General features: G+C 52.2%; 2 protein-coding genes across 8 annotated transcripts in view; both read right to left on the bottom strand.

The window, feature by feature from the left end:
- LOC116243432 (uncharacterized) overlaps positions 1–14930 on the bottom strand; it is a 284197-nt gene that overhangs the window by 267874 nt on the left and 1393 nt on the right. The window lies entirely within an intron of this gene.
- On the bottom strand, positions 7772–14835 carry LOC149913276 (uncharacterized). Of its 4 annotated transcripts, XM_090130233.1 has the most exons (9): positions 14189–14831; positions 13885–14072; positions 11962–12272; positions 11249–11320; positions 10847–10906; positions 10216–10314; positions 9668–9775; positions 8451–8514; positions 7772–7799 (listed from the first exon to the last, which is right to left on the bottom strand). In XM_090130233.1, the coding sequence occupies exons 3-9, from the start codon at positions 12254–12256 to the stop codon at positions 7787–7789; spliced, it is 711 nt and encodes a 236-aa protein (XP_089986359.1). In that variant the 5' UTR covers positions 12257–12272; positions 13885–14072; positions 14189–14831; the 3' UTR covers positions 7772–7786. The 4 variants fall into 4 exon arrangements, with proteins under 4 accessions (XP_089986359.1, XP_089986356.1, XP_089986357.1 ...); XM_090130232.1 differs by lacking the exons at positions 7772–7799; positions 8451–8514 and adding an exon at positions 8557–9565 and having other exon boundaries at positions 14189–14834; XM_090130230.1 differs by lacking the exons at positions 7772–7799; positions 8451–8514 and having other exon boundaries at positions 8556–9775; positions 14189–14835.

Consider the following 14930-nt stretch of genomic DNA (forward strand, 5'->3'; position numbering starts at 1 on the left):
TCATGCTGAAATCAGGAATATTACTTTAGTGAATGAAAATGAACTTTTGAAAGATCGTATTGAAAAGTTAGGGCAAGAACTTGGCATATTAACAGGGAAAAAACCAACTCTGCATCTTCCGATAGGTCAAGGTCGTAACATCTCAATAAACAATGGCCAGACTCCTGAAACAACAGACTGTGTTGAGCAGGAAAATAAAACATCTAAATCAGATCTCCAATCTCCGATTTGGACAGATCCACTAGAAGTCTGTCCTGTCATAACTCAGAAAACAAAAGAAGGACAGGACAGACCGGCATGGGTGCCGCCTGATCAGTAGCCCCCTGCCCAGACTCACTTGCATGTAACAGCCCAGCCGTACATGGCAACAGAGTTGATGGATTTAGTACAGTGATTTCGGCAGAAACTTAGAGAGGAAGGGTGCCAGCTTGGTTATTGAGACTGTGGGATTCTGGGGCAGAAAATGTTTTGGTGAATGGTCCGGAAATAGCCGAGTTGGCCACCATGACTGTCCCTCCTGCTCTCAGGCAGAGGTTATATGCGGGTAATCAATATCTTGATGAAAACCATTCTATAATGGAATGGTTGATGGCGGCCTGCCGTATGGTATGGCCCAATCAATCTGATATACCTCTACATACAGGGATGTGGTCCTCCATGGAGGACCTTCAAAATTACATCCGCGAACTAGGCGTAAGGGAAGCAATTTATGAAGACACATTTGATGGCCCTGATATGGTCAAATTCTCAGCAGGGATGAGAGAGTTAATTCTACAGCAAGCTCCCTCTCATCTGTATGGTACTCTGGTCTCTATATTAAATCCCCTGGTGGGCTCAGAAGCAGTAGTCCAGCAGGCAGCCCAGTTAGTGGCCGACCTAGGAGAAACAGAACGCCTGCGGACAAGGTGCAACGTTCGGTCACTAGAAGAAGCTGAGGTCCTGCCAGTGACTAAAACCAAAATGCCGGCTACTCGAGCTCCTCAATCGGGACCCATAAGGGTCTCCCGAAAACAAATGTTTAATGATTTAATTCAGACTGGGGTCCAATTTGCTAAGATTGACCACCAGCCCAACCATGTCCTTCTCCAGCTTTGGAGACAGCTAAAGGACAACCAAAAATTTCATAACTACCCTAAGAAACCAAGGGTAAGGGTTATAGAGAGAATGCCGACAACGACATGGAACCTAGAAGTTTTCATTGTTCCTAATAGAAAAAAAAGCCGCCTCAGGTGTCCCAGGCCATGATGCTGAGCCACCGGAAGCAAAAGAATTGGCCATAGCTCAATTCATGGTGTGACGAGGGATGCTAGTCCTCCTAGGGCCTCCAGACGGGATCGGAGGCCCTGTGTAGAATTAACGATTTATTGGTCCCAAAAAAATATTCAAAGAGTTATGGCATTAGTGGACACTGGATCAGAAACATCAATTATCTACAGAGATCCAACCAAATTTGATGGAGACAGAGTGATGACTGGTGGCTTTGGGGGACAGACTATTCCTGTCACCCAAACATGGTTGAAACTGGGGGTTGGGCGTTTCCCACCCTAGGAGTACAAGGTGTTTATTGCCCCAGTCCAGGAATACATCCTGGGCATAGATATTCTATGGGGTCTGGCTCTCCAGACAACTGTGGGAGAGTTCAGACTTGGACAGAGATGTATCAGTGTCCAGGCAGTGCAGGCAATATTAAGAGGCCATGCGAAACATGGGCCTATTTGCCTGCCGAAACCGCGCCGGATTACTGATGTAAGGCAGTACAGACTCCGGGTGGGCAAGATGAAATATGGGGAACGGTGCAGGAATTAGAAAAAGTGTGCATTATCAGACCTGCACACAGCCCATATAATTCCCCCATATGGCCAGTGCGGAAGTCGGATGGCACGTGGAGAATGACAGTGGATTACAGAGAGTTAAATAAGGTCATGCTGCCTGTTCATGCAGCCGTACCCAATATTGCCTCCCTAATGGACACATTGAGTAAGGAGATAAAAACCTATCATTGTGTCCTAGATTTGGGAAATGTGTTCTTCAGTATCCCAATTGCTGAGGAATCGCAAGATCAGTTTGCGTTTACGTGGGGAGGCAGGCAGTGGACCTTTCAGGTCCTGCCACAGGGGTACGTGCATTCACCAACGTATTGTCACAATCTAGTGCCATATGACCTGGCTGATTGGAAAAAACCTGATGATGTTAACCTGTATCGTTATATTGATGATCTCCTGCTGACATCCGACACACTGGAGGCAGTAGGGCAGGTGGCAGATTCATTAACTGCCTATTTACAACAGAGAGGGTGGGCTATAAATCCCCAGAAGGTGCAAGGTCCGGGCCTGTCTGTAAAATTCCTGGGGGTGGTTTGGTCAGGAAAGACCAAAGTACTGCCCAGTGCTGTCATAGATAAGATTCAGGTGTTCCCAGTCCCTACAACATCGAAGCAGCTGCAAGAGTTTCCAGGTATACTGGGTTACTGGCGTTCCTTTATACCTCACCTAGCGCAGCTGCTAAGGCCGCTGTACAGACTCACAAAAAAGGGGCAGCTGTGGGACTGGGGGAAAACAGAACAGGATGCTTTCCAACAGGCAAAACTGGCAGTTAAACAAGCCCAGGCATTGGGTATATTTGATCCTACCCTCCCAGCTGAGTTGGATGTTCACGTTACTCAAGACGGCTTTGGTTGGGGCCTGTGGCAACGCCAGAGTTCTGTTTGGACCCCCATTGGTTTCTGGTCTCAGGTCTGGCATGGAGCAGAAGAAAGATGCAGTATGATTGAAAAACAGTTATTGGCTGCCTATTCAGCATTCCAGGCAGTAGAGCCAATAACCCAGACGGCTGAAGTTATAGTGAAGACCACTCTGCCGATTCAGGGGTGGGTGAAAGGTCTGACCCACCTTCCTAAGACAGGGGTGGCCCAAGCACAAACAGTGGCACGATGGGTCGCCTCCCTCAGCCAAAGGAGCAGTCTGTCTTCATTGGACTTGAAAGAAGAACTTCAGAAGATCCTCGGCCCAGTGACCTATCATTGTGATGCACCAAAAGAAACGCCGGTCGCTCCACCAGAGAAGAGCCCCGTTCAGGAGGGGAAATATCCTATCCCTGAAGATGCCTGGTACACAGATGGGTCCAGCAAGGGCAACCCGAGCAAGTGGAGAGCAATAGCACACCATCCCTCCACCGAGACAGTCTGGTTTGACGAGGGGGATGGTCAGAGCAGCCAATGGGCAGAACTGCGAGCCGTGTGGATGGTTATAACCAAGGAACCCGGTGATGGTATCCTGAATATCTGTACAGACAGTTGGGCTGTGTACTGGGGGCTCACTCTTTGGATTGCACAGTGGGCCACCCAGGAACGGACTGTCCACACCCGACCAATCTGGGGTGAAGACATGTGGTTGGACATACCGAATACAGTCCAACACAGGACTATACGTGTCTACCATGTTTCTGGTCATCAGCCCCTACAGTCACTGGGAAATGATGAAGCTGACATGCTGGCCCGAGTTCGATGGATTGAGAATTCACCATCTGAGAACATCGCCCGTTGGTTACATCAGAAGCTACGGCATGCGGGACAAAAGACAATGTGGGCAGCTGCTAAAGCATGGGGGCTGCCCATACAACTACCTGACATCGTCCAGGCATGCCAGGATTGTGACGCTTGCTCTAAGATGAGACCAAGATCATTGCCGGAAACAACAGCCCATCTTGCTAGAGGACACAATCCTCTCCAGTGATGGCAGGTCGATTACATTGGGCCCCTTCCTCGGTCTGAGGGGGCGAGATATGCTCTGACCTGCATTGCCACTGCAAGTGGGCTACTGCAGGCCTATCCAGTACCGAAAGCAAACCAGGCATATACCATCAAGGCACTGACTAAACTGATGTCTGCCTACGGGACACCTCAAGTCATCGAGAGCGACCAAGGGACTCAATTTACTGGTGCAACGATACAGCGCTGGGCAGAAGAAAACAACATCTAATGGCGATTCCACCTGCCATATAATCCAACGGGGGCAGGCCTCATTGAACGTTATAATGGTATTCTTAAGGCTGCCCTGAAGACAGACTCCCAGTCCCTGCAGGAGTGGATGAAAAGACTGTATGAAACCTTGTGGGACCTGAATGAAAGACCCCGAGACGGCAGACCCAGTGCCCTGAGGATGCTGCAGACAACATGGGCCGCCCTGCTTAGGATCCAAATTACGGGCACTGATCATCAGGTAAGACCCCAGATTAGTAATGAAAATAATCTTCTGCTCCCTGCCTCCGAGAATTTAGATCCAGGCACTCATAGGATAAAATGGCCTTGGAAGGTGCAGGTAGGACCCAAGTGGTGTGGCCTACTTGCACCTTGGGGGAGACTGTTGGAGGTGGGAGGCTCAGTAGTCCCTCCAGTAATAGGTACATGGCCAACTGATATTGTGGTCAACACTCCGATCTTCATTGCTAAAGGGGCCCCCTTCGTGTCCCTGTGGCAGATCAGGACACCTCCTTTGGTGCCTGATATAATTATGCAGCCGCAGATATCTGGCCAGAAGGTGTGGTACAGGTGTCCTGGACATGCCCCAGTACAAGCCCAAGTGTTGACCCAGGATAGAAAGACGGCCTGTATCTTGCCCTGGAGAGCAGACCTTCCCCTCCTGGTACCCCTGAAACATCTGTATTACTCCCCGCGAGTCTTTGAGCCTTCAGGATTTCCACTTATTATCTTTCTATTGCGATAATCTTACTTAGCCTAAAACTCTGTACTCCAATTGATTGGACACTTCTGTACACTTACTGATTGTACACCCCATATAACCCTGTTTTACTATAGCCTATGCAAGCCCCCTAGAGCTCCCCTCAGCCTTTAATAACCTTATATCTCCCTATATCCCCCCTATACCCCTCCACAGACCTGTATTGTGCCTGTTTCTCCATATCACACTTAGAGCCTTCCCACTGCTCCCTGTCGCCCCATAGCCCTTTCTATCCCACCCATTTGCCCTACAGACATTTATAGTGGCGTATTTTCTTATATCCTCCTCCAGTCCCCTATATCCCTCCCCATAGCTTTCTCCAGACCCCTGTCAGCCCCATATCCCCTGTATCACTTCACAGCCTTGTTATAACCCTGTATCTCACCAATATTCCCCCATCTCCCCCTATAACTCCCTATAGTCTCTGTATTTGGGCCTATATCCGGACCATTTAGCCCCACATCCTTCCGTAGCCCACCTTATACCCCCACATAGACCTCCATAGCCCCTCCCAACCCTCCCCCAGTGCTCCCTATAGGATTGGGGTGTGGGATATGGATATGGGATGAATATGGAATGGGTGATCGGAAAATGGAATATACATGGGATGGGCTGGGGATGGACAAGGGATCAACATGGGAAGAATGTGGGATGGATTGGGGATGAAATATGGATATGGGATGAATGGACATAGGATGAATGTGGATATGGGGGGGGTGATAGGAATAGGATGTGGGGATATGGATTTGAGATGGCTGTGGGGTGGATATGATGGATATGGGATGGGATAAAGTTATGGGAGATGGATATGGGATGGGGCTGTAGTGGTTATGGGGCCATAGGGGCTGTGGGGCCAGGATGCTGCAGTGACCTTTGTCCCCAAAGTTTACCCCCCGTGTGACACATGGAGCCCCACAGCAACTCCAAGTAGAGGAGGGAGGAAATGTGCTCATAGTTCTTGCTTGGTTCCTATTGCAGAGCAAATGATTGCCTGCTGTCCGGTAAAGCTCACGCAGAAGCACTGATGCTTTTGCATAATGAACTGCCACCCTTGTCCCCTGCCCGAGCCGGGACGTAGGGCACCCGCAGCCTCTGGGCAGCCTGGGCCAGGGCCTCGCTGCCTCTGGGGGAGGGATTTCCTCTACACATCTACCTCAATTTCCACTCCTTGAGTGCCTTTCCCATTCGTATAATCGCTGTCTGCCAATGCCAAGGGACACACAAGGTCTGGCAGTGGGTCAGGTAATGACATGACAACAGTACGTGGACAGCTGTGGTGTTATTTTCTATTTATTGGTACTGTGGAGCTGGATAAGCTCTGGTACATGACAGCAGTGGTTCTGTAGATGTTAGATGGTGTCCCAAAGCCACTACTTTCTATTTAATGGTACAGCGGAGCCCGGAAAACTCCGTTTGATGCCAGCAGTGGATGTGTGGATGTCAGATGGTGTCTGCAAACCCACGTGCTGGGGCTGTTCCCACCTCCTGATGGATAGCGGAGAGGAGCGGTAGGGCAGATGCCGTGCTTGGGGCTGCTGAGGGCTGCTGGACCAGGTCTGGACCACCCCCTGGCAGTGGTATTCCAGTTTTCTGATGAAGCCCCTGAGCTGACATCCTGGGGGGGTCACTCCCACCGCCTGAAAGATGGTTGAGGGGAGGGGGAGGATGGTACTTGGGGGGGCTGTGGGCTGCTGGACTGCTCACGCTTCCCCCAGGCAGCAGCTGTTGGTCTGTCAGACAATTTCTGCAGGCCAAGACCATAGGGGGGCCGCTCCCACCTCCTAGAGGAGGGGGAGGGCAGCGGGGAGGCCTGGGGGGACCTGGGGCGGCCAGGCCTGTCATGCTGGGGCAGCCACTGCCGTCCTTTGACAGATGGTGGAGGGGAGGAAGAGGGCAGTGGGGGTGCCTGAGGAGGCAATTCCCGTCCCCTGAAGGATTGTGGAGGGGAACGGGAAGGTGGTGACCGTGCCTGGGGAGGTGGGGGGCTGCTGGGCCGGTCACTCTTCCCCCAGGCAGCGGCTGTCCTGTGGGACAGTTTCCCCGAGTCTTCACTCTGTGGGGATTTCTGCCACCCTCTGACAGATGGTGGAGGGGGTGGGGAGGGCAGAGGTGGTGCTGGGGGGAGCTAGGGGCTGCTGGACCTGGACTGTTTCCCCGTGGCAGTGGTTTTCCAGGTGTCTGATGATGCCCCCGAGCTGCCACCCTGGGGGGGCTGCTCCCACCTCCTAAAGGATGGTGGAGAGGAGGGGGAGGGCAGAGGTGGGGCTGGGGGGGGCTGGGGGGGGCTGGGGGCTGTCGGGTCTCTCAGGCTTCCCTGAGGCAGTGGCTGTCCGGGTGCCGGACGATGCCCCTGAGCCGACATGCTGAGGGGACTGCTCCCATCCCCTGAAGGATGGTGGTGGGGGACGGGGGGGCGGCGTCGATGCCCGCTGGGCCCGGGGGCCGCTGGGCCTGTCGCTCATCCCCTGGGATGCGGAGCCCAGGCCGGTGGGCCGCGGGGGCCGAGGCGGGGGTAGCTGAGCCCGGCGGCTGTCCAGCCTGGCAGGGGCCGCTCTGCTGCTGCCCTGCGGCAGGCGGGCAGGTTGTTCCTGCACAGGTGGTTGGCGATGGCTCTGCCTGTCGGGCCGCTTGACGTCAGCAGACTGTTCGTCTGACTGCAAGCTGGAGCTGCTGCTATTGTCCTGTGCTTCATCAGCTGCAGCCAGGCGCCTGCGGAGAGAGGAACGTGCTGAGGGCACAGGAGAGCCCCTGCTCTCCTTCCTCAATGGCAAAGAGCCGCCCTCGGCTCCCAGCCTGTCTCGGGCCCAGCAGGAAGAATGGGCCAAAGCTGCTTTCACTAGAAATGCCTCCTGGCTCACGGTAGCCCTACAGTAAAGAGTTGGGCCGGATGAGGGTGGGGGTGAACAACAACTCACTGCTTTCTCTTCCTGCACCACCAGAAAAGAAGACAGCACAGAATCATCACTAGCAATAGGGAAACCGGGACAGATGCGGCAAGTTCCAGGTACAACTTCTGTGCATCTTTAACTTGCTCGGCGTTTGCACGTCCTTCACCATCCACACCTGGAGGAATAAAGTGGTCGTTGCTGTGTCTTGTGCCATAGCGGCAATCTCGCAGGAGCTCTGACATTGCCACAACATGCTCTTTTTCATTTTGTTGGCCTCCTGGAACAAGTGAAAATCCTCAGTCTGCAATGCTTTCCCTGATTCCAGGGGAAACAAAGGGAACTCCCAAAGGTGCTGCACATCAGTGCCCTCTGGAGCCTCTTTCTTTGCCTTTCAGCTTTGTTTATGCTCTGGCTCTGCCACGGTCCAGATCTTCCTGAGCCATGGATTTGCTCCTTCTTCTCCATCATGCTCTAAGATTTCTTTTGCACTCACCCACCCTCACCTCCTGAGGCTGGGTAGTGCTGCTACCCTTGGGACACGTTGTCTGACTAAAGAAAACTCATTAGAGCAGAAGAAGAGCGCGTGGATCTGTTTAACCAAGTGCTGCTATGAGCGACATGGACAAGAACAATTGCTGTGTCGGGCAGGGAGTGCTGCCCTGAGCTCCCCCCTCCCACTCGGAACCCACGCCTCGGGGGCAGAGTCAGGCCCTCTCCACAGGCACCTGAACCTGCCTCTCCCTTTTTGCCTTTCCCCCAGCATGGGCACAACTTGCATGCTCCTAGTTTTCTCCCCCTTATGAATTCCTGCCTGATTGTTCCTTACCTGGATTCTTCAGAAAAAAAAACATAGATCCAGCTGTGTTGGGCTTTCTGGGGCTCTGACAGCACTGTGAAGAATGAGAGAAAGGCCAAGTCTCAGCATGGTGCAGGCAAAGAGGAGGCAGGACGGGAGGCTCCCTCTATGCCATTGCTCCATCTATGAGTCAGTGCATCCCTCTGGACCTCAGCTTGCAGGAGGGATCCTGCTCCAGGCTGCTGGTGTGCCAGTGTCTCACTCCAATTTATAGGAGGGAAATGAGGTTCTTTCAATATCTGTATACCCCGTGTGAGATTAAGAAACAACGGTTCATATGTTAGTCCAACCAGTTTATTATAAGTCCTAATTAGGGAGACGGGGAAGGAAAGGAGGGCGATAGAAAAGCTAGGAAAAAGCAAGAATGTCGTGAAGCGGGGATAGGATCAGGATCCAGCAGCGTCCTGCTGCACAACGTTCCGAAGGTCCGAGGCAGAAGCAGCGGGGGGGAGAGCAGCAGCGTGGAAGGCCTGGGGCAGCAACAGGTAGCAGGAAGAAGTCGCAGAGCCAGTCCAAGATGGGAAGCAGCAGGACTCAGGTAGCAGGCCCAGGAGAGTCCGTCAGCATGCAGGAATTCCGTGGTGAGGAATCTGATGGCAGAAACCCGATCCTCATGGTTTTCGATTCCTCTTTTATCCTGCTTCTTCTCCTGCCTACGTGACATCCCTGGGCGCTTGAGCAGGAGTCACACGAGTACTTCCTGAGATGGCTGTCTTGAGATAAGCCCACACAAAAGACCACTTCACAGCTATTAAGCTGCAGCTTCTCTCTCTCTCTCTCTCTCATGGCACCCGCCCTTGTCCATCTGTGACCCTCGGACAAAAGATTTCACAATCCTTGCCCAGGACTTGTCCATCAAACTTCTCCAGACAAAAGATCTCTCAGCCCCTGACCAGGACTTGCCTGAACTTGTTCGTCTGTGTCCTCAGCAAGCTTTGAGACAATGATGATGCAAAATAATAATCTCTTACAGCCAGGTGCCTCAAGGGAGGCACAGCAAACTCTGGAATGCAGGGACTGTGGCAGGGAGGTACGTTGGAGGGTCCTATTTCCTCTCCTCATCCGCTGAATGTGGCTCCCCTGGCCTTGTTCCCAAAAGGACAAAGTTCCTAAGTCCCTGGGAACTGGGTGTGATGGGATGGGAGCAACCTCTAAGCACGGCCACGGAGCTCTATGAGGGGCTTTACCTGGAGCGCCAGTCGTGTGCTTGGCCTCTGTTTCTCCCGGAGGGACATGCAGTGTGCGACGGCTGCCTCGCTGAAATGCATCCCTGTGCACAGGCTCTCCGTCTGTCTCTTTAGAAAGGAGGTAAGAGAGCGGGGCTGTAAGGAACTGCTTCTCATCAGGAAGATGGTATCTTCAGGAGGCACCAGTCCTCTAGACACATCAGTAAAGTTTAGGAACGAAGCCTGGGCTTTTTGTGGTGCACCTCATTCCTAGTCCAAACTGTGTGCCATTCTGTGACAAACTGAAGTGCTGCACGCTTTCCAGTTTGCGAGCACAGACAGCAAGACCTGTCCTGCTGGGAGACCAGCAGGTTGCAGGCAGGCTTCTTGTTCACAGTGCGCCTTGTGCGATTCTGGCAAGTTGCAAGATGATGCTACAAGCCAGTTCAGGCACAGAGGCGTCACCACCGCAGGGCTCTGATCCATCCTTTCCTGCTGTGCATGCTACACTTTCTCCATGTATCTACCTAGAAACTCAGCTTTCAGAGAACAGACAGAAAGACACCCACCATGTGCTGCCTTCTCCTTCATCATTTTCTTCAGGACATGGGAGAGCCTCTGCGGATATTTTCCAGTTTTCGATGCCTCTTTCCATTTTTTCTCAGGACCTTAACAGAAAGCATGAAAATACCTTACAGACAAAGTATTGAACTGAATGGTCTTTCTGATGAAGTCAATAAAGACAAGAGCCACCCTGGGACGCCTGTGGGGCTCCAGCACAGGAGGCAGCCAAGGGCTTTTGCCCGGCCTTCCCTGGAGGCACTTCTGCACCCAAAGGATGAGGAGAACTTCCCATCGCACGCTGCAATCTACACAGCTGCATTACAGAGTCATGCAAGTTGCAGAGGTGCCAGGTGGGCAGTCGGCTGGCACTCAGCAGCTTTCCAGATATGTTCTCCAGGCCATGTGAAACAATCCTCAGAGACAGCATGGAACAACATTTGGGTTTTCTTACTGGACAGATCTCTGATGTACAGAGACAAAGCCAACAGGACACTGGGAGCACGCAGCACCCACAAAACAGTGACTACCCAGGTTTCTCATGGAGTAGAAATCACTGGGCAGTGAAAAGCTGAACCCTTCCTGAACTACCACAACCACATGTGAGCAGAGAGTGTGAGATGAAGGCTGGTGACTTACCCCTGGCATCCAGCCCAGGCTCAGGAACAGGACTCCGCTTTGGTAATTCACCAAGAGGACCTGCAGGCACAAATGTGATCAGACGCAGGTGAGGAGAGCTTCCACTGCACCTTGGGGCCTGGTCTTTCTGCAGTGACCTGCAAGGACTGGTGGCAGGTCAAGGAATGATGCAGCCCACACGGCAAAGGTGTAGGTTCTCTCCTCCAAAGAGTGGCAAGGGCTGCCTTCCCACTGAAATGTGACAGTTCTCCAAGTAAAGAAATACTCATGACTGTTCTGTGTACAGAACAGGGCCTGTAGGGCACAAAGAGACTTAAAGACCTGTGAAGGTTCTTAAGTACCTGAATAAACTGTGACAGCGCTAATTTTTTGCCTTCAGGGAAGCAGACATTCACAACTTACCTCTGGGTTTCCCCTGAGGGGCAAAAGCAGTATCCACCCAATCATCTGGATAAGGAGCATCAGTGTCATCATCTAGAATCAAGAACAGATGAGATGTTCCCATGGCATGTTGAGATCTCCTTTTCCCTTAGTGACTGGGGAGGGGTCAGGTAGTGGGATGGGAGACTCAGGCCGTGATTGCCAAGGCTGCAGAGTGGCCAGGGTGACCTGGAGCCTGGCACTCGGCAGCTTTCCAAATGTTCTCCCAGGCCATGTGCAACACCCCTCTGGGACCACACGGAAGGGCATACAGCCCATCAGGGCTTTCCTACTGGGAAATCCTTGTTGTATCTCACACTAAAACAATGCCTGTTTCTTCCTCTGGGCTCCGGCCGGTGGTCTCTGCTGGGAACTGGGATTTGTCTGTGGGGAGCACCGGGAAGCCGGAGGAGGAATGCTCCCGCTTCTCCCAGCACACATCTTCTGAGCTCCCCCTAGGACATCTCCAGGGTGAAGGCCGTGCTCAGCCAGCAGCAGAGCCACGGCCCGGCACGGCTGGAGCCAGCCCTGCAGAGCACTGCTTCCTCACGCCCTCGCCCGGCTCCTGCGCTGCTGCCTGTCCCCCCATCCCAACACCCCCACGGAAGGCAGCCCCAGGGCAGCACACGGGGACAAGAGCCCGGAGCTCTCACCCTCGCCGCCACTCGGTTTTGGCCCCATCTCTGCCCACCCACCTGCTGCTGGCGCTCGCCACGGAGCAGCACAAGTCTCCTGGGAACATATGGCCATGAGGAGGAGGAGGAGAGCAAGGCGGGCAGGGGCCGTGGCCCCCCACACTCGTGCCATGCTGCCACCACCACCGCTGCAGCCACAGCGAGTGCTGCTGGGCGGCACAGAACGCCTGGGGCACACGCTGAGCATTGTGAGCTCACGGCACCAGGCGGGGCGTTGTGACCCCACGTCCCCACGATGCACATCTGTTCCGCCACCAGGGCCAGCTTCCCCCTGGGCTTGGGTGGGAAGGGACATTAGAGACCCAGAGATGCTGTCAAAGGATAAAGAAAATCACTTTAATGTTGTCTTTACCACTTCATACAAATCAAGAGATTTAGTTTTGACCTTCACGGCACCAAAGAAGCCATTTCTTCAGTGACGTTATATTTGTTGCCACAAATCTCTAACTAAAATGGCAAATCGAGCTGATTCTGTAGTATCAATGCTTTCATCGATCGCCAGAGCATTTTGATAGACTGACCGATAGATGTGGGTCAAAGTATGTCATAAACTCAATTTTGGAGTGTGAGTGTGTCACAGTTTCTGCTAGAATATGTTATTAACTTGATTTTGGAGTGTGAGAACGTCACAGATTGGGCCAAAATGTGTGTATAAACCCAACTTCTGAGAGTGAGAACTTCGCAACTCTTGTCAACATACGTCATAGATCCAATTCTGGAGTATGTGAAGGTCACAGTTTGGCTCAAAGTATGTCATTAACTCAATTTTGGAGTGTGAGAATGTCACAATTTGGATCAAAACATGTCGCAAACCCCATTCTTGAGTGTGTGAAGGCACAATTTCGGTCAAAATATATCATGAATCCTATTTCAGAGAATCGGAACATCACAGTTTGGGTCAAATTATGTCATAAATCCAATTCCTGGATGTGTGAAGGTCACAATTTCTGACAAAATATTTGTATAAACCCAGCTTTGGAGTGTGTGAAGGCTGCAGTTTGGGTCAAATTTTGTCATAAACCCAATTTCTGAGAGGAAGAGCATCACAATTTGGTTCAAAATATGTGTATAAACCCAGTTTTGCACTGTGATGGCAACAGTTTTGATCATAACAGGTAAGAAGCCCGATTTTGGAGTGTGAGAACATCACAGTTTGGGGCAAAATACATCATTAATCCTATTTCAGAGAATCAGAACATCAAAGTTACTCTTATTCTCCCTGGGGTCTACAAGCCTTTTTCCACTTGCACACTGCAATCACTTGTCCAACACATGACACAAAGCCCAAGTGAAACACCTGCTTGCAAAACAAGTCTTTGCCAAATCAAAAGATAAACTACCAAGGTCAGCTCTCTCTACAGAACAAGTTCTTTGTGTCTACAGCCACACGTATCAGTTCCCTTCAAACTGTCAGAATTCTTCTTCCATCCCAGGATTGTTCTTCAATCATGGGCCTTCAGGTCCCTGGCAAAACTCCCCGAGAATGTCACCCCAAGATTGTCACTTCAATGTTACTCCCTGATGTCCCCCACCAACATCACTCCCGAACATCACCCCAGAGTCACCCCACCATCACCCCCCCCACGATACTCCCACATCACCCCCACAATCACTTCCCAGCATCACCCCAACAACGTCACTCCTTGATGATAAACCCCAGCGATGTCCCAACAGCATCACTTCCTGATGTCACCCCCCAGTGATACCACAATATCAGCCAACAGCGTCACCCCCCAGTAACAATCACCCCTTGATGTTAAACCCAAATGTACCCACAACTGCACTCCTGTTTCAGGGTACGTTTGATCTGACTGACAGGATGTCTCAGGAGCAGATGCAAGCAAACTGCACTCAGGCATCCACTGCAGATAATCCCAGCAAGCGAGAAGCAGCAACTCCCTAAGCTGGTGCATTATTGCTTACCAACTGCTGAGAGAGGGCAAACTGCTGAAAAGGAGAAAGAAGGACCATGCTGGCGTTGGATGCGAAGGGCGCTGCCTGCAGGGTGTCAGATGCTTCAAAGGGCACTTCTCTCTCCACCAACGCTTCTGCCAGCGTCTGCAGGGTTCTTTCCACTCAAACGCTGCACCCACGCGGCCAGCACATGATGCCTGTAAGGACAGAAAGGCAGGGTGGTCTTAACTACGATTGAGATGTTGGAGTTACTGGCTCTACCGCTCGCCATGCAGAACAAGCAGCCATTAACTGCTTTTCAATCACACTGTACCTTTCTTCTGCTCTGTGCCAAACTTCAGACCAGAACCCAGCTGGGGTTCAAGCGGAATTGTGGCACTGCCACAGACGCTAGCCAGACCCATCTTGAGTTGCATGCCTCTGGTTCAGCTGGAAGGGTGGGACCGAATACAACCAGTGCCTGGGCCTGTTTAACAGCTGGTTTTGCTTGCTGGAATGCCTCTTCTTCCGTTCCCCCCAGCCCCGTTCTTGGCCCTTCGTTCTCAGCAGATACAGAGGCCGCAGCAGCTGCGCACGGTGGGGTATAAAGGAACGACAGCAGCTCAATATACCCCAAAAGTCCTGCAGCTGCCATGGCCCAGCAGGGACTGGGAACGCCTGAACTTCGTCCGTTATTGCACTGACCACATTACACCCAGGAATCTTACCAACAAACCTGGTCCTTGCACTTCTTGTGGGCTCACAGCCCACCGTTTTGCTTCTACGTGAGCAGTTAATGAGTCTACTGCCTGTTCTCACGCTACAGTGCGGCATCACTCCACAAATTCTAACAACGAAAACTCAGATCTCTCAGCTGCGGTCATGCACGGAAACGAAGCACACGTAAATATATAAATGGAAGTGAATGGCACTGGGATAGTACCAGTGTAACTGCCTTTCCCACCTGCTGTGGCTGATGCAAACGTGAGTGACTGCAGTGTGGAGAGACACATCCTGCTCATCCCTCCTCCCCCTCAACCCCCCCTCCAGCTTCTTCCCTCAGCTCCCTTCTTCAG

This window comes from Phasianus colchicus, chromosome 39, assembly GCF_987193195.1.
Source record: "Phasianus colchicus chromosome 39, bPhaCol1.hap1.1, whole genome shotgun sequence".
NCBI lineage: Eukaryota > Metazoa > Chordata > Aves > Galliformes > Phasianidae > Phasianus > Phasianus colchicus.

Coding starts and splice junctions, on each gene's coding strand:
- LOC149913276 (XM_090130230.1), bottom strand. CDS start 12,256: ATGTCCCTTCCCACCCAAGCCCAGGGGGAAGCTGGCCCTGGTGGCGGA. Junction 11,321..11,961: donor GTGGCGAGCGCCAGCAGCAG/GTGGGTGGGCAG, acceptor TCTTGATTCTAG/ATGATGACACTGATGCTCCT. Junction 10,907..11,248: donor CCCTCAGGGGAAACCCAGAG/GTAAGTTGTGAA, acceptor TTGTGCCTGCAG/GTCCTCTTGGTGAATTACCA.